The sequence below is a fragment of the Rattus norvegicus genome, chromosome 16 (genome assembly GCF_036323735.1).
Source record: "Rattus norvegicus strain BN/NHsdMcwi chromosome 16, GRCr8, whole genome shotgun sequence".
In the NCBI taxonomy this organism is placed as follows: Eukaryota; Metazoa; Chordata; class Mammalia; order Rodentia; family Muridae; genus Rattus; species Rattus norvegicus.
The window spans coordinates 64,852,201-64,870,842 of NC_086034.1; the positions used below are offsets into that span (position 1 = coordinate 64,852,201).

At 45.5% G+C, this 18,642-nt stretch overlaps 1 protein-coding gene and 1 non-coding gene across 3 annotated transcripts; one reads left to right on the forward strand and one right to left on the reverse strand.

The window, feature by feature from the left end:
- The first annotated feature begins 1,931 nt into the window (after positions 1 to 1,931).
- LOC120097589 (small nucleolar RNA SNORA29) lies at positions 1,932 to 2,076 on the forward strand. Its single transcript, XR_005495159.1, has one exon. It is a non-coding gene; the product is annotated as a small nucleolar RNA SNORA29 (small nucleolar RNA).
- A 5,504-nt stretch (positions 2,077 to 7,580) lies between these two features.
- LOC120097492 (uncharacterized) lies at positions 7,581 to 17,881 on the reverse strand. Of its 2 annotated transcripts, XM_063275976.1 has the most exons (5): positions 17,703 to 17,881; positions 15,603 to 16,006; positions 12,437 to 12,526; positions 11,528 to 11,813; positions 7,581 to 8,391 (listed from the first exon to the last, which is right to left on the reverse strand). In XM_063275976.1, exon 5 carries the CDS (start codon positions 8,252 to 8,254, stop codon positions 7,682 to 7,684), a length of 573 nt encoding a protein of 190 aa, XP_063132046.1. In that variant the 5' UTR covers positions 8,255 to 8,391; positions 11,528 to 11,813; positions 12,437 to 12,526; positions 15,603 to 16,006; positions 17,703 to 17,881; the 3' UTR covers positions 7,581 to 7,681. The 2 variants fall into 2 exon arrangements, with proteins under 2 accessions (XP_063132046.1, XP_063132045.1); XM_063275975.1 differs by lacking the exons at positions 15,603 to 16,006; positions 17,703 to 17,881 and adding an exon at positions 13,706 to 14,243.
- Positions 17,882 to 18,642: the final 761 nt, after the last annotated feature.

Below are 18,642 nucleotides of genomic sequence, written 5' to 3' on the forward strand. Positions count from 1 at the left end.
AGCCTTCAGATGAAGATGTAGAACTCTCAGCTCCTCCTGCACCATGCCTGCCTGGACGCTGCCATGCTCTCACCTTGATGATACTGGACTGAACCTCTAAACTTGTAAGCCAGCCCCAACTAAATGTTGTCCTTATAGGAGTTACCTTGATCATGGTGTCTGTTCATAGCAGTAAAATCCTAAGACACTCTTCTTGGACCAATGTCTAAGTAAGTATTGCTTGTGCCAAATGATTTCTGTTTCTTTTTTTTTTTTTTTTCTTTTCTTTTTTTCAGAGCTGGGGACCGAACCCAGGGCCTTGCGGTTGCTAGGCAAGTGCTCTACCACTGAGCTAAATCCCCAACCCCAATGATTTCTGTTTCTTGATGGAATATTCACCAACCAGCATTATCTTCTGTGTCTTCTGGCCGCCATCTTTTTTATTGTCTATCCTGAAATTTTCATCCTTACTTTGCTCCTTCACCCTTTGTTTTGCTCACTTGTTTCTCGTCCCAGTTTCCTGAGCTTTTCATTTCTGTGAAAATCTCTTAAATTTCATTATTTCAAACCACTGACTTTTTTTTTACAGTTTCTTGAGTTTTGAAGATATTTATAGTTCTTTTTTAAACAGTAATGAAAAATGTTTTACAAGTTCTGAGTGCTATGTTAATCTAAGATCTATATGGAATAGTATCAAAAATTCATTACCATTCTTGTCAAAGTTCCAATGACATTCTTCAAGGCACACACATGCACGCACACAACCTAAAATTCACATAAAACCATCCCCCAAGATCCCCCTAAAGCCAAAGTCATGCTTGCAGAAAGAACAATGCGAGAAGTGTGATTCCATGTGGCCTCAAATTATACAACAGAGCCAAAATGACCCAGGGAAAATACAAGGGTGTGACTGATCCTAGGTGTCATTTGATGCAAAGGTTTATTGTAGATATAAGGCAAAGAATAGCCAGAGGCATCCAGAATAGAGTCTGAACTGGGCAGTGGCGAGTGGGCGGGGTGGAAGGTGGGTAGGCAGGGAAGGGAGGGGATAGGGTGTCGGAGATAACTATGAAGAGGAGAGAGAAGGGGAAAGAGGGGGCAAGAGTGGAGCTGACAACCAAAAGACCAAGACTATCAAAGAAGACCAAGAGACTGTGTAACCAAAATGGCTGAGACTCTATAGGAATCAGAAGCTGGGGGAAGGGAAGAGAAGCTCTCGGGCTGGAGAGATTCCAGGACTCTGTGACAAGTGTCAGCAAGGCTGAGAGAGAGCTGTGGCCAGCAACTGCTTCAGAATGTCAAGTAGGGGCCTCAAGTAGTCCTTTTTCCCAGGTGTCTTTGAGACCTAATAATAACAAGGAGGGCACAATATAGTCACAACAACAGACTTGCAAGTCCAATGTGGGGGCCAGACACTGGTGACATACGCCTTTAATCCCAGCATTTGGGAGGCAGAAGCAGGCAGCCTGGTCTACAGAGTGAGTTCCAGGACAGCCAGGGCCACACAGAAAAACCCTGTCTTGAAAAAGCAAAAATATACCAACCAACCAGAGCTCCCAGGGACTAAACCACCACTCAAAGAGTACACATGGACAGACCCATGCCTCCAGCTGCATATGTAGCAGAGGATGGCCTTGCTGGGCCCTGCCAAGGTTGGACCCCCCCAATGTAGGGGAAAGTCAGGGCAGGAAGGAAGGGTGATTGGGAAGGGGGAACACCCTCATAGAAGAAAGGGGAGGGGAGATGGGATAGGGGGCTTATGGATGGGAAACCGGGAATAACATTTGAAATGTAAATACAAAAATCCAATAAAAAAAAGAAAAAGCAAAAATAAAGTAATGAAACCTGGGTTTTCTGGAAGACAAGCCAGTGCTCTTAACCATGGAGGCATGGCTTGTTTCTAGAACCAACCGTAGGAAATAGCTTAAGGCTCATGACCTGTAAAGATTGTGTGTCCCATTTAACCATCACAAAGTCTCACGGAAGAGATTTTAGTAGCCATGCATATTGAAGCATGCTTATAGATTAAAGGTGCTGTGATCTGGAGAGGGGCTTTTCAGTATCCTCCTTGTATATGAAATGACCGGACACTAAGACAATGCCTGTGACACACGACACTCTTATGTGTGCTAAGACCCAAAAGTCAGAGTAATGGACTTGAAAGGTTCTCTCTCTCCCATATTTCAAACAGTGAAGCAGTGCACACTATCAGTAGAAACCCAAGGGTCGACATAAAAGAGACTGATTAATGCTGCTAAGACATCCATGTCTTCTCATTTAGTGGGTTTGTTTTTTTAATATGCTACTATTAAGCCCACTACTTCTCAAGTTAAACACACAGGTAAAAACTGACTGACACAGGAGGCTGGAGCCATGTCTCCGTGGTTAAGAGCACTGGCTAGTCTTCCAGAAAACCCAGGTTTCATTCCCAGCATCCACTTGGTGCCTTACAGCTGCTCATGAGTCCAGTTCTAGGGATCCAATGCCCTCTTCTGGTCTTTATAGGCACCAGCACACACAGAGTACATAGGCACTCAATCACATAAAATAGTTTAAAACAGGGCTGGAGAGATGGCTCAGAGATTAAGAGCACTGTCTGCTCTTCTAGAGGTCCTGAGTTCAATTCCCAGCAACCACACGGTGGCTCACAACCATCTGTAATGAGATCCGATGCCCTCTTCTGGCCTGCAGGCATACATGCAGGCAGAAAGCTGTACGATGTATACATAATAAATAAATATAAAAAGAAAAGAAAAGAAACAAAGAACTTGTTTATAGCAAGGATGGTGGTACAACACCTCTAGTCTCAGCACTCAGGAGGCAGAGGTAGGAGGATCTCTGTGAGTTCGAGGCCAACCTGATGTACAGAGTGAGTTCTAGATCTATCAGTGCTACACAGAGACCCCTTTTTTCTTTTAAAAGGAGGAAGGAAGAAAGGAAGGACGGAAGAAAAGAAGAAAAGAAAAACAAAGACAATCTTTGTTGAGCTGCTCTGTGTCTCCCCTCCCCCCCAGGGAGAGCCCCTTTTGCTCTCTGGAAATTCTCTCTGTTCACTTTGTATTTCATTTACATCTTAGGTTTTCTTCAATTAAACTACAGGAGGAAGCGTGCGAGCTTTGTTTTTCTTCTTTGTGCCTCTTTTTCTTCTTTCTTTTTATTTTTTACCTAGGGTCTCACAATGTAGCTTTGGCAGGCCTGGAGCGCACTGTTTGGACCAGGGTGCCCTTGAACCCACAGATATCTGTCTGCCTTTGCCTTCCTGGTGCTGGGTTAAAATGGGCATCACTACGCCTGGCCAAAGGCTGCGATCCTTGCTCAGGATAATAATGTGAGGAACAAACACAAAGGGGAGATGGTGATTTCAATTTAAGTAGGGCGATAAAATCTTTGGTCAAGGATAATTTGAAGTTTTACGTTGGTTAAGTAGGATCTCTAAAGAGGAGATGAGTATGATTGACCCTCTGTAGCTGTGGGTTCAGGTTCCCCCAGCACAAATCAGGGACCGACTTTGCCACAGTCACGAGTTAGGCATTTTAAAAACTATAGCCCATTAAAGTCAGAGCAAAAGAATTATGCCCTTGTGTGTTGAATGGGGAAACATGGGAAAGAGAAACTATTTTAGGACTAAGTAGGGAGAAACTGTCTCAGACATCCCATAGGGTAAGTACTTCAGGATGTGTCCTGGAGGCTCAAGGGTTTGAAAAGCAAACCACTTGGTTAATCCTTTAAAGAACGTGGTAAGAGTATTGGACCCAAGAGAAGCATTTTTTCCCTACGTTGGCTCATCTTGCATGTTATGTGGAGTGTCTGAAACCTGACACACGCAACGTGAAGTTTCCTAGCGTGTGGCACAACAGGTACCATTGGTTAAAAAGAAAGCACCTTGTGTGCACATGAGAGGTTTTCCTCTGGACCACCTTCCACTCCTCTCTCACACCAACTCTCTGGTTTCATGGGATCAAGGTTATTATTTACTAAACCACTTAGCACAGTGAATTGCCTCTGACCGGCCATTAATAAGAGGCTGGGTTGAGCGCAGAGATTAAGTTCTAGACCTCAACTATAGCAGATGTAGGGTTTTTATCTCCAGCCAGCATCTTCCACCTTTCTCTCAATAGCAGCACCCAGTTTCCATTCTGCATCCCTTCCTCTCACATGTAGTCCAGATATGCTGGGGAAGCCGGACCCACTCCATCCCAGGGGTTCCACAGCCTCCTGTCATCTTCCTACCCACAGTGACTTGGCAAAAGATGTTTTCTAGATCAGTAAAATGCAAGATAAGGTGATATTGCTGGAGATTGCAAAGACACCTTCTCTGTAGGAGCTACCTAGAGGAAAACTCTTTTTCACCTGTGCATGAATGAAAAAGACTAAGTCTGTAAAAGAATTGGGCAGTGGTCTTGTGACCACAGTAAAGGTAGCCTTACAATACAGTGGGTAGTACAGAAGACAAAGAAAAGGTTTTAGTTAGGGTTTCTGTTGCTCCAAGAGACACCATGAGCACAGCAACTCTGATAAAGGAAAACATTTGATCGGTACTGGCTTACAGGTTCAGAGGTTTAGTCCACTATCATTGTGAGAAACAGGCAGACATAGCATTGGAGAAGTGACTAAACTTCTACTTCTGGAACTTCAGGCAACAGGTAGAGAGACACTGTACTTTCAAATAAATTGATTTATTGATTCAACAATTATTTAATAGCTACTGTATCCCAGTTATTAAACAAGGTACACAAAGTAATGCCACTGTTGAGTGTTTTGCCTGCGTGTATGTCTGTGTACTACGTGCATGCCTAGTGTCTGCAGAAGCCAGGAGAGCGCATTGAATCCCCTAGGACTGAGATACGGACAGTTGTAAACCACCATGTGGGTGCTGGGAGCCACACTCAGCTCCTCCAGAAGAGCAGCCAGTGCTTTTAACGCTGAGCCATCTCTCCAGATCCTATCTTTTTTTTTTTTTTTTAACTCCCCATTCTTCTGCGTCTACCTCCCAAGTGCTGAAATTGCAGACACAGCTCACTACACCTAGTTTTACATGGTGCTGGGGACTGAACTCAGTACTTTATGCATGCTAGCAGACACAAAGAAGTGAAGCTAATGCAGAACACTATAGGGATACAAAGTACCGAGCGTTAATGCTCACATGACAACACGTGCCTCTCCTTTGTAGCATGTGTCACAATGCAATTGTGATTTTATACTTGTGTGGTTCTTGTTGCTGGGAGTTGAACTCAGGGCTTCATGCATGCTAAGTTTGTATCGACCTAGCTACCCTTGGCTCCTTTAAATCTATTTTGTTTGTTTTCCTCACTGGCCTATAAATTCTATGGGTCCATTTTTGTTTAACATGTAGAACTCAGAATGTAGCAGAGTGTCCAGCACACAGCGGCCATTTGACACACATATGTGAAATAATTGGATTTTAAATTGGATCTACATACACCCAATGTATGTAACTCCAATGCCATCAAACAGGCTGCATTGCAAACTAGCCCTACAACTTCCTGGTGGTTGTTGTCAGGTAAGATCTTTAAAGACTCTGAGTTTTCGTTTTCTCCTTTTAAAAGTCACTTTTATTTCCTGTGATGAGGAATGAGATGGAGATGAGAGTCAGAAGCTAAGCCGTTCGAATACACAGCTCAGGCTGAGCTCAGAGCATTTCTCTCTCTGTTCTAACTACACCTGGGCCTAGGCCTGGGAGCTTCTAGCCTCTGTACAATGTACTCCTTCAAGCTGACTGATTCAATCTGGCTTCTCTCAGCTTCTCACTGAATTGCTCTGCTTGGCCTCAAACTAACTTTGGCAATCTGTTCTGATCTTCTGGCTGCTTCTCATTCTCTGGCTTGTTCTGTCTTCACCTGTGTCTAGCTTCTCTCTGAACTTGTCTCTGTAAAATTGTAAAACACACACACACACACACACACACACACACACACACACACATACATTTTAAGGAAGGAAAGAAAGAATATGTGAGCCAGGCATGATGAGGTATTTCTTTAATCCCAGCACTCAGAGGCAGAAGCAGGTGGATCTGTGAGTCCAAGGCCAGTCTTGTCTACAAAGAGAGTCTCAGAACAGACAAGGCTACAGAGAAAAGAAAAAAAAAAACTGTCTTGAAAAACAAAATAAACAATAACAACAACCCAACGAATATGTGTATATGCTGTCCATAGCACCTTCCCCCACCCGCAGGCTCAACTGAAAGCCAGCTGGCCTACTACTGTCCCTCCAGTCCATATCAGTGAAAGAACTGCCACGCACCAAGCTCCCACACAGCAGAGGCAGCAGCTCACCCACACTGTGGAACCTGCCACCTTCCCCAGCTCTGCAGGAGCCATGGCAAATCTGCACAGCGATCTGGTCTAGGCTCTTTCCGTGAAGCAATGGAGGTTGCCCTTCCATCAGAAAGCTCTGATCAGTGGTTAGCATCAACGCCTCAACTTCTCACCTCACTGTGGCACATCATACTTCATGTTAAACAAACTTTTCTTCTTTGAGTTTATTTCTTTTTTTAAATAGGTAGCTGTCTTAGGTTTCTATTGTGTGACAGAACCACCAAGACCAAAGTGTTTTACTTGGCCTTACAGTTTTAAAGGGCTTTCATTTTTCAAATCCAAGATGGCGGAGTGAAGGCATGGTACAGGTTGTTGCTACAGCAGCTGAAAGATCATATCTCACAAACAGGAGGCAGAGAAGACACACTGGGAATAGCTTGAGTCTTTTGAAACCTGAAAGTCAGCCCCCGGTGACACACCTCCTCCAACAAGGCCGTGTCCTAATCCTTGGTCAACAGTCTCACCAGCTGAAGATGAAATATTCAAACATATAAGCACATGGGGCCATTTTATTCAAACCACCTCGGTAGTTGATAAAATGTACTGTACTTATAGTGTGCAACATAATACTTAGAAATACGTGTATATCAGAATGGCTAAGTTAAGCTAAGTAATGGGGACTTATAAAATCTACTGTCTTAGCAATTTCCAAGTATATACAACACCACAATTATTTACCGTTTTGCAGAAGAGATCTCTTACACTCAATGAAAATAAAATGAAGGAAAAATTAAATATGTGTTAGTCACTAAGAATCCAGTAAATTCTTAGCCTCATAAAATTCGTTAGTTTTGAACCTTCAGGTTTATAGTGTGTCTTAGTTAGGGTTTTACTGCTGTGAAGAGACAACATGACCAAGACAAGTCTTATAAAGGACAACATTTAATTGGGGCTCCCTTGCCGGTTCAGAGGTTCAGTCCATTATCATCAAAGCGGGAACATGGCAGCATCCAGGCAGGCATGGTGCAGGAGGAGCTGAGAGTTCTTCATCTTCATCTGAAGGCTGCTAGGAGAACATTGGCTTCCAGGCAGCTAGGAAGAGGTTCTTAAAGCCCACACCCATAATGACACACTTCCTCCAACAAGGCTGCACCTCCAAATAGTGCCAAGCATCTTCAAACCACCACAGAGTGGAAATACATAGTAAAACAGAACAGTATGCAGGGCGTTTGCCTCACGTTGGGTACTGTAAGCCTGTAGAAGGAACTGGGAAGATTATACCCAAATATAGGTAGTAGGTTATAGATAGGCTATGCACAAATACTACGCCATTTTATTTTATTTTTTTCAAGTATCAATTCTGTTTTATTTGTCAACGGGAAAACTAGACAATCCTCCAGTGCAACAAGGTATTAATTAATTAATTAATCCTCTTCCTCATCATCACCAGCTCCAGCACCACCCTGGCCTTTCTTGGCATTCTTCCTCTTCACTCTGCCTGGGCGGCCACCACCATAAGGAGAACGGAGGGAAAAGTCAATGTGCTTCTGAGAGTCCAGGCGAACAATGAAAGATGGGATGTTCACCACCTGCTTGAGAACCCTGATGTGACGTTGGCGGATGAGCACACGGGCATGGTGAATAGATTTGGCCAGGCCCAGCTTAAAGACCTGGGTTTGCAGCCTTCTCTCCAAGAAATCCTCAATCTTCAGGCCCAGAATGAAATCCAGCTTCATCTTGCCCTCATCCAGCACCCCAATCTGAACAAGTCGGTTCAGCAGAGCGTTGCCTTCAAACAGACACCTAGGATCCTTCTCGTCCAGCGTCAACAGCTTACGAATCTTCGCCAGGGTAAATTTGACCCTCCACACCTCACGTTTGTTCCGGAGTCCATACTCTCCAATCAACTTTAGCTCCTGGTCGAGACGCGATTTCTCGAAGGGTCTCCGTGGGGTCACATAGGTTTTGCGACAAACCCAGCTTCTGGCGACCGGCATGTTGACTAGGCTAGGCCCGCTGCGCCTACGAACTCAGGCCCATGACCACTACACCATTTTAAATGAAGTACTTGAACATCTTTTGATTTTGGTATCCTAACACCAATGCCCCTTGGATACTGAAGGGCAATTGCATTCTAGAAAAAAAAAAAAAAAAAAAAAAAAGAAGGGAAATCAAACGTACAATGTTGAATTATGTCAGTCAAAGAAGATATAGTTGATCTGTGGGCTGCTGTAAGAAAGTACCACAGAGTAGGTGGTTCAAATGATACTCATGTACGGTGTCACCGAAATCTAAACCAAGGTGGTGGTGGGGATGCTCCAATCAGAGCAAAGGAGAATGATGCCATGTCTCCTCTTATACTCAGGTAGCCTTGGGCTCTCCTTGGATTAGAGATGGCAGCCTTAGCTCCTATGTCTCACAGCCTCTTTCCCTCTGCCTCCATATTCACACTCCCTCCTTGCATTCGTAAGTAGCCCACTCATTGCAAATTACAGTCTCTCTATTGATTTCATTTTAACTTGGTGACATGCAAAGATCCGACTTCCAAACGGGGTCATAAGCACAGATACTAGAGGCCAAACTTAAAGTATCTTTGGAGGTCAGAAGGCTCCTAAGAGCCAGAGGACCAGGGTACGTACAAGATAGTATCTTCTAGATTTGACAGAGACGCTGCACCCATAGTTGTCCAAAGAGAACCTACATAATAACAACACCAAGTGACATGTCACCATGGGCAGGACAAATTTCACAAGGTACCATCCTAAGATGAAGAGCTACAGGCAGTCAGTTGCTGCTGAGAGAGAACCTGTTTTTCCAGGGATGAGCTCCCATATAGGCTATCCAATCACAAGTGGTTATCCCTAAGCAAATAGATAGATGCTAGACAGTTACATAGATGGATAGAGATAGATATGCTAGACTGACAGACAGATACATGGATGGATGGATGGATGGATGAATGGATGGATGGATGGAGGACAGATGGACAGATGATGGATGGTTGGGTGGAGGATGGATGAGAGAGAAATGGGTGGATGGATAGATAGATAGATGGATGGATGGATGGATGGATAGGTGGGTAGATGGATAGATAGGTAGGAAGATAGATGATAGATAGATAGATAGAGATTTGAGCAACACTAAACTGACTCAGCTGTATGTGTGTCTGTATGTATAGTTTCATATATATATATACATATATATATATGATACAATAACTAAAGAAAAATGTTCTTAAATTTAAGATGTTGAGGGGGATTCAGGAGGAGTTAGACGGAAGGGGAAAGAAATAATGTAAATACAGTATTGATACATGAAATAGACCCAAAATAAAATTTTAAATGGAAAAAAAATCAGCTTTAATCTATAATAGTTAGTGTTATTATGAACATGGCATTTGAGCAAAAGCCTGAATGTGAAGATTGGCAAGAGCCTTCCAACCAATGAAAGTCTGCACCCCAAAATATGTTGACGAGTTAAAATGGCGTAGGTCGGAGGAGTAATTCGTAGCATCCTAAAGTATGGAAGTATAAGTGTGCAAGAAGCAAAGGAGAAAACGCAGGCGTGACCTGGAGCCTACCTGGCACACCTCTATGTTATTTTAAATTAATTTATTTATTATATATGAGTACACTGTCACTGTCTTCAGACACACCAGAAGAGGGCATCGGATCCCTTTACAGATGGTTGTGAGCCACCATGTGGTTGCTGGGATTTGAACTCAGGACCCCTGGAAGAGCAGTTGGTGCTCTAACCACTGAGCCGTCTCTCCAGCCCCCGGGCACACTTCTAAATGAGCAGCACGGCACACCATGCTTCTGAAGCCATAATGCTGGATTCTGAAGTAGTGTGAAGAGCGAGTAGCCGGCCTTTGGCCGAGCCTGCATTCTCCATGTTTCCTTCAATGTGCTTCCTCCCATTAGAGACCCTGGAGGTGTGAGTACTCCCTATTCAATCCAAGGTGGTGGGCTAACCGATCACAGTTGATAGGTTCCCACTATATAAGTGGCTTTTCACAAGCAATAAAACAGATGCTGTTCCCTGAAACTGTCTCAGGGATGGTTTATCTCCGCCCCCTTTGCTGACCCACGGCATTGCTGGCTTACCAGGGGATGCCCCAGTAGCAACAACACCATCCCATGTTTCAAAATAACTAAAGGAAGGAATGAGGATTTCGAAATGTCCCTAACACAAAGAAAGAATAGATATTTGATATAATAGATATGCCAATAACCATATATAATATGCTCTGATCGTTCTATAGTGTGTGCACGTATGTATTAAAATGTTTATCCCCTGGGCTGGAGAGATGGCTCAGTGGTTAAGAGCACTGACTGCTCTTCCAGAGGTCCTGAGTTCAAATCCCAGCAACCACATGGTGGCTCACAACCATCTGTAATGAGATCTGATGCCCTCTTCTGGTGTGTGTGTGTGTGTGTGTGTGTGTGTGTGTGTGTGTGTGTGTGAGTGATGACAACTATAATGTACTTATATATAATAAATAAATATTTAAAAAAAATGTTTATCCCCTAAGTATGTGCAACTGCTACATGTCAGTTAAGGAAAGAAGAGAAGGAAGGGCAGGAGGGAATCTAAATAGGAGATCAAACCAGTCTGGTATGATGGTGCATCATGTGACCCCACCACTTGGGAAGAGAAGGTGAGAGCATCATTAATGGAAGGCTAGCCTGGGCTACACAGTGTCATTATACAACAGGAAAGGAAAAAGGGAAAAGAGATAATAAGATTCTTCCTCAGAAGTTCAAGAAGACAGAAGGAAACAGAACGTCACGTGATCTTCAGAAATTAGCCCATGTCCCTCAGACATTTCGAGAGAGTTTTTGGGGTCTTCCATAACCTCCTAGTCTGTCCCTAAGACCCCCAAGAGCTTTCTGTTTCCTGAGAACACTGTATAAGGCCAAGCAGAGTCCCTGTCCACCCCAGCTGCCCCTCCCCCTCCCTTCCCCCATCACTCATTCCTCCCAGTGGCCAGGAACATTTATGGACGATGCAGAAGGCACATTTGCCAGCATCTTCTCCATTGCCAGAGAGGACTGGTGGGAAGGTTGTGTGACGTTTCAAACCTGGCACAAATGGCCACCAGGTTCTCCCAGCATCCCTCAGTTACAGGGCCCTCCTGGCTGACATACTCCACCCCCTCCCCTAAACCTCTCCAGGCCAGGGGTGGGCTGCCCTTCCCCAGCACCCCTTTCCTAAATAATCCAGCCATTTCGGTTTCTAGACCTTCTTGGGCCCCCTGGCTACTGCACCTGGTTTCCCCTCAGGACCATCTGTCCTCTGGGCTCTCCCACATGTGTCTGCGGCTGGCTGCGCACTCCCCCTTCATGTGCAATCATTTCTCTTGCACGGCGCTTGAACAGGTCATGATTCATTTCATTTCTTTTGTTGTTGTTGTTCTTTTTTCCTTCATTCAGTTTGCGCTGCAGACAGGTGAGGTGAAGTCATCAAAAGGAGTCAAGTTTATTCAGGGGACATTTATCACTGTTGACCATTTATTACTGTGCTGCTGTCAGGGCCGGCTCCCGAGGCTGTCAGCTAATGGAAGGAGATGGATGGTTTTAGTAAAACTCTTCAAACAGGTGCCAGTCTACCATCGAAGGAGAAGAGACTCCTGGGTGTTCAGCACGAAGAGTTTCAGAGCTTCGTATTACTGGATTTCACACACACACACACACACACACACACACACACACACACACACACACCCCAAAGCTGGAGCCTTTCAGAGGTTGTGACCAGCACCTTAAGCACATCAGTGTTTGGGAAGGGAGCGTGGCCAGCTTAATCTGGGGCTGGAAGCCTGTGTTCTTTTCTCACCAGAAACTCAAACATGAGTAAGGACACCAGTGCTACTGAGGAGGGGCCGCCGTGGAACGCATTCTATTCCCAGCCCCCAGCCTTAAAGAATCCAATTAAAGCTGATTTTTTTACTTAATGTATTCTCTCCTATATTACATTCCCTCCCTCTCCCCCCCCACCCCCCGCCACCAAAGCTGAATCTTTTTATATCCTGACTGAGAGTTGATGTTCAATAAAAGGTGACAATCATTTGATTTGTAATTTGTAAATTAATCAAACAAATTAAAAAAACAACCTACCTGTGTGCCACTGAAAATGAAGAAATGAAAAACTTACAAACTGGCTGTGGTGGCGCTCACCTTTGATTCCAGTTCTCCGGAAGCAGAGGCAGGTGGATCTCTGTGAGTTCAAAATTACATGTGGAGAAGCAGCAGGCTACCTAGGTTGACCTGTCCCAAAAATATTAAATAAATAACATTCATTTTTGTAATTTTAATTTTTGTGTTACGGGGAGCTGATGCACGAGAGCTCGTCTCACGAGGTGGGGGCAGCTACCCTTAGCAGAGAGCTGACAGCAAAGTGTCCCTGTGTGAAGGGGGAAATCAACATGTCATGCAACTTTCCCTAGGGAACGAGGCATGGTAGGTAGCACACACCTTTATTCCCACTCTTCAAGAGGCAGGAGGATCTCTGTGAGTTCAAGGACAGACTGGTCTACACACTGAGTTTCAGGACAGTGGCGGCTACATAGTGAGACCTTGTCTCAAAAAGCAAAAACAGACAAAACAATCCTTTACGTTGGTGGTACAAAGCTCACACGCACAAGGTCGAGAACAAAGGCTCCACCGGAGTACTACAAAAGGGAGATGGGGTCCTCTTTGCTTTAGTTTTACTGACATAGGAGTGAAATCACAGACTTCCTCTGAATGGTGCCTGGCCTTTCTCCTTCCACTTATCTGCAAGCTGGAATGTGCCATCAGCAGTCACCCACGCCCAACACCTCCCTCCCCCTCCGCACTCTACCCAGGCTGGCCTCAGATAACAATCCTTTCCACTCTGGCTTGGGTCCTGCCATGTTTGGACTGCTTCAGAGTAAACACTGAAGTCCCTTCATTACATTCCGTTCACCTTAACACATTCCACACCTTGCCCTTGGCTGCAGGGGAGGCCTGGCTGTTTGCACTCAGGACTCCCATCAATTGTGCCAGCTTTGTTCCGGGCTTGCGGTTGAGACCAGAGCCCTTGTGGCTATCCTTGTGGCTCTGGGTGTCCTTTCTTGCTATCTATCCCAAGTCTGCAACAGTCCCTTCCTTGTCTGTGAAAAGCCTGAACCTTATCCAAATCCAGTGGCTCTGGGCTTACCCCCTCATCTTGGAGTGAGGCCCTAGGAGGTGGCCAGAGCCCTGATAGGCCGGCAGATAGGGAGAGACGCCGGAAATAGATAAGGAAGATGGTAAACTTCCTCCGTGTACTCCTGATCTAGGATGGAGACCTAAAGGACAGACTGACTCCCCCCCCCCCCCACGGTAGTGTCCCCTGACACACACTCTCCCTCTCCTCTCTCCCCCTCCCTTTCTCCTCCCTCTCCCTGTCCTCTTCCCCCTCTCTCTCTCTCTGTGTTTCCTCACCTTAAACAAAAGCTGATCCTTTGACAAGTTATCTCTGCCGAAATGAGTCAAGGCAGGTTTATGAGGAGGGGAGCTGGGGGCGAGGTGTTCTCGACCTCACAGAAGGGGGTCAGTGAAGTTACCCTGCAGACCGGAAGAAAGAAAAACAGGAGGCAGAGAGAGAAAACAGTGCATGCACGGAGAGAGAGAGAGGTGGGGAACCGAAATGTCTGGATTATATAGTGAAGAGCTAGTGAGAGAGAGGAAGCCCACCCCTGGGTTGGAAAATTCAGCATAGAGAGCAGGTCGTGCCAGTCACGCCCTGTAGGGACAGGTAGGGACTGAGAGATCCCTGGTGATCCCGGAGCGCAGTTCTCCTGCTGATTGATTTTGTCTGCTCCGGAAATATTTCCCCCGGCACCACCTGCAGCTGGAGATTTCCCCTGCCCTTCCAATGCTTTAAGCGGCAGAGAAAATAAACCTGACCAAGAGCCTAAAGTGTAAGAATTGCAGACACACAGAAAGGGGCTCAAGTTATGACGGGAGAGAAGAAAAAAATGGGGGAAGCTTCAGAGCTTTGCACTTCCGGAGGAGAGGTGCAGGCCAAGGCTTCCATAGACTCTATTTTCTCCTCCAAAATGGAGGCGCTTGGTGGTAGGCTGCCCTGGGCCTGGATGCTTCTCTTCACAGGATGAGAAAGGAAAAGGAAAGGAAGCCCTCCCTTGGATACCACCCCACCCTGGGGCATCGAGTCACAACAGGACTAAGTGTATCTTCTACTGAAGCCCAACTAGGCAGTCCAGGTAGGGGAAGGGTTAACTCACTGGCAGGGAGCAGAGTTAGAGGGGGGCGCCCCCCACCCAGCCCCTGCAACTGTTAGGGTTTTTGTTTTTCAGGCTTGGTTTTGTTTTTAATCTCTCCCTCTCCCTGCCCTCTCTTCCTCCCCCTCCCCTCTTTTGTTTTTGGGTTTTGTTTTTGTTTTTATTTTGTTTTTCCAAACAGGGTTTCACTGTGAGGGCCTAACTATCCTGGAATTCATTCTGTAGACCAGGCTGGCCCTAAATTCAAGGAGATCCACCTCCTATGCCTCCCCAGTGCTGGGACTAAGTTTTAGGCCACTAGCACAAGCATTTTTAATTTCTTTGAAATAAGATCTCACTATATAGGTTGGCCATGCCCTCGTCCTAATACCTCCACCTCCTCAACGCTATAACCATAGGCCTAGCAACTCACTTATTACTTATTGATTATTAATTACTTATTAATACCTCCACATGATTTCCCCCATTCACAACTTGTCAACTCGAAGGACCACGGGTGACTTCCAGGTTTTTTTGTTTTTTGTTTTTTTTAAGTTAGGAGCCAAGGCGTTATGAATTATCCACGTGCAATTTTCTGAATAAACAGAAGTTTGCCTCTCATTTGGGTGAATACCAGAGCGTTCTGTAATCGGTACCTCTCTGTTGCTGTGACTAACACCATGACCAAAAGCAAATTAAAAAAGAAAGAACTTCTATGGGGTTATGGATTCAGAGGCAAAGTCCTTAATGACAAGGAAGACAGGCAGCAGGCTTGGGGCAGGACTGAATCTTCAACCACAAACACTAAGCAGAGAGAGTGGGTTGAAGTTATAACTCTGCCCGGCCCCGCCCCCGGCCCCGGCCCCGCCCCCGGCCCCGCCCCCGGCCCCGCCCCCGGCCCGGCCCCGCCCCCAGAGTTGTACTTCCTCCAGCAAGGCCACAGAACTTCTCCCCAGAACTTCTCTGAACAGTGCTAACTAGGGACCAAATGTTCAAATACGGGAGCCAATAGGGACATTCTCATCCAAACGACTACAGTTGTAATTGCTAGATCATAATACAATAAGGGTTCAGTTAATTGTTAAAGAGACTGATACTCCATCTTCTGAGGTACTTACGCCATTTTTCATTCCATCTAGCAATAAATGAGAATGTGTTACTCTGTATCGTAGCCAGCATTACTGTTGTCAGCTCTACCAAGCCTGTGGGAGTTCTGTAAAGTGCTTTCATTTGTCTTCTCCTGTCGACGGGATAACGAGATGGGACATCTTTCCACACACGTATTCCCCATTTGTTGTGACTTGGTGAGGCACTTGGATCTTCTCAATTGTCATCTTGATTGGATTAAGAAGGTGGGAGTAATCTGAAGAGATGACTCAGGAGTTAGGGGCATGAGCTGCTCTTCCAGAGGACCTGGGTTCAAGTCTCAGCCTCCACTTTTTTATTATAACCATCCAGTTCCAGGGGATCTGATGCCCCACCCCTGCCTCTGAGGCATGAACGCGGTATGTAGACAAAACACCTATACACACAAAGAAAATAATAGTAATAATAATAACAATTATTATTATTTTAATAAAAAACACCTGGGGCATTAATAAGTCTCAACTTTGGGGGAACATGAGAGGATATTTCGAGAGACATGTGACTAAACACGAATCCTCGCCTTACATGTAAGCGACACCACCCTGTGGGGTGGGGTTCAATCTGAATAAAAAGGGGAAGTGGAGAAAGCTAAAAGGCCACCACCATTCCCCTCAGCAAAAATATGATTTCTTCTTGTTTTTCTGGATGACAATGTGGTCCAGCTTGCATCATAAGTCTGGCAAGTTCGATTTTGGAAACCCTCTTAAAAGCAGAAGGAAGGGGCCGGAGAGAAGAGATGACTCAGTGGATGAGAACACTGACTGTCCTTCCAGAGGACCCAGGTTCAGTTTCCAGCATTCACATGGCAGCTCACAACTGTCTGTAACTCCAAGATCTGACGCCCTCACACACACATACATACAGGCAAAACACCAATGCACATAAAATAAGAGGAAATAATAATTTTTTTTTAAGTGGAATGGAGAAGACTGACTCCACAAAGTTGTCTCTTGACCCCAAATGTGTGCTATGCCACACCCTCCCCCAAACACAAGGCACACACTTGCACATTAATAATAAATTAATAAAATATTAAAGGAATCTGTTCACACACACACACACACACACACACACACACACCAGCTTTTTCGTAGGCACAAACTCTTTTTTTTTTTTTTTTTTTTTTTTTTTTTCGGAGCTGGGGACCGAACCCAGGGCCTTGCGCTTCCTAGGTAAGCGCTCTACCACTGAGCTAAATCCCCAGCCCCGCACAAACTCTTTTTAATCCATGTGCTCAACTTGGTTCAGACCAATCTGTGCTGATTCGGACAGAGTATCACCGCTGGAAGACGGCATTAGTGTGTGCTGGGGTCCAGTCAAACTTTGTGCAGGACACAAGGAGGAAGACAGGTAGGGAGGGGGCTCTTGACAGCTATTGCCACTGAGGACGGAAGTGGAAGGTTTGGTAAGACTGGGTAAGAGACTGAGTCAGCAACAGCATGGAAGGTTAACAATACTCCCTGTGTCCTAACATATAGCCATCGGCCCTGTTAGGAGGAGAAACGCAAGAATGAAGGTCGTCTGAGTGCTTTGTGGGAGTGGAACCAAGAAAGGGAGAGAAGAGAGAGCCAAGGCTCAGCCAAGCTCACTCACACAGGCCAAGAGTCCAGCCAGCCTGTGCAGGCCAGGGCCCACAGTCACTCTCTGAGACTCACTGACTTACTTCTCCCTCCCTTTCCTCTCCTGCCTACTTTTCTCAAGTCGTACCTCACTTCTGGCTTGAGCTGCTGCCCCATCATTTGAAAGCGAGTCAAGGGGTTGGGGATTTAGCTCAGTGGTAGAGCGCTTGCCTAGCAAGCACAAGGCCCTGGGTTCGGTCCCCAGCTCTGGGGGGGGGGGGGGGGGGGGGGCGGAAGCGAGTCAAGATGAAGGTCATGGACGCTCCTGAGCAAGCGCCTGAGAGTTGCTGAAATCACGGCCTTGGTGTGGGCCTGGTCGTAGGCCAAGAACTTCCCAGTCTTTTAATTAATGCTCAAACATCAAACCAATGCTTTCTGAATGAGGAAATGGAGCAGTGGGAAAAAAAATAGCTGGATAAAGATGGAGAATTAAATCTCTGTAGAAGGACTGACCTCCGCGTGGACGCCGGGAGAGATAAAGGTCAAGAAGAAGCTTTTAATCTGATAGTTGCACCATTGCGGATAAATTCACAGAAGTCAACGGATGTGGAAAATACCCCCCTTCACGATACACAGGCCAGAGACAGATGAAGAGCCGGAGTTAGCCAGCCCCGTTGTTTAAGGAGCGACATAGCCCCATTAGGCATGTTAAGCCAACTTGATTAATCCTCTTAATGATTAATTTCCTAGTTAATAATTGACACGTCATAGCAGACAACCTGAAAACTGAAATGTCAAGTGCTTCATTTTGGATTCTCAGGTAAAGCTAGGTCCTGGTCGTAGTCACCATGTTGAATAGAGAAACGCCATCCATGGACTATTTTTAGCTTTCCAAAATATTTAAATATTTTCCAAAATATGTAGATACATTCAAACAAGATGTTTTCAGATTAAAATGTTTTCGGTTACCTGCAGGAAAGTGAGGGGAGTTAAGCCCTGAATGCTCTGTCTGTCTGGGTAATTGAATTGGTTAGCGTTTCATTTCTGTGGCCATAATACCTGAGGGGATACTTTAACAACAGCGAGCTCTGTGTTGGCTCAGCAGTGGGCGGTTAGCTCCACACACTTGCGGAATGATGACTGTAGCGTATGGGGGGGGGGTGGCGGGGAGGTGGTAGCTCACTTCATAGGGAGAAGGAAGCAGGGACCAGGTACAACCTTCAAAGGTGTACTTCTACTGTCTTTGATCTACTTCCTCCAAGGAGGATCTCACCTCCCAGACTCTCCACAAACCCCTGATTCAGCATGGCCAGCTGGAGAATAAGCCTAGCTATATGCCACAAGTGAGTTTTGATTCAGGATTTAAGCCTCTCTTTTCTTAAAGATTTATTTATTATATATATGTACACTGTAGCTGTCTTCAGACACACCAGAAGAGGGCGTCAGATCTCAT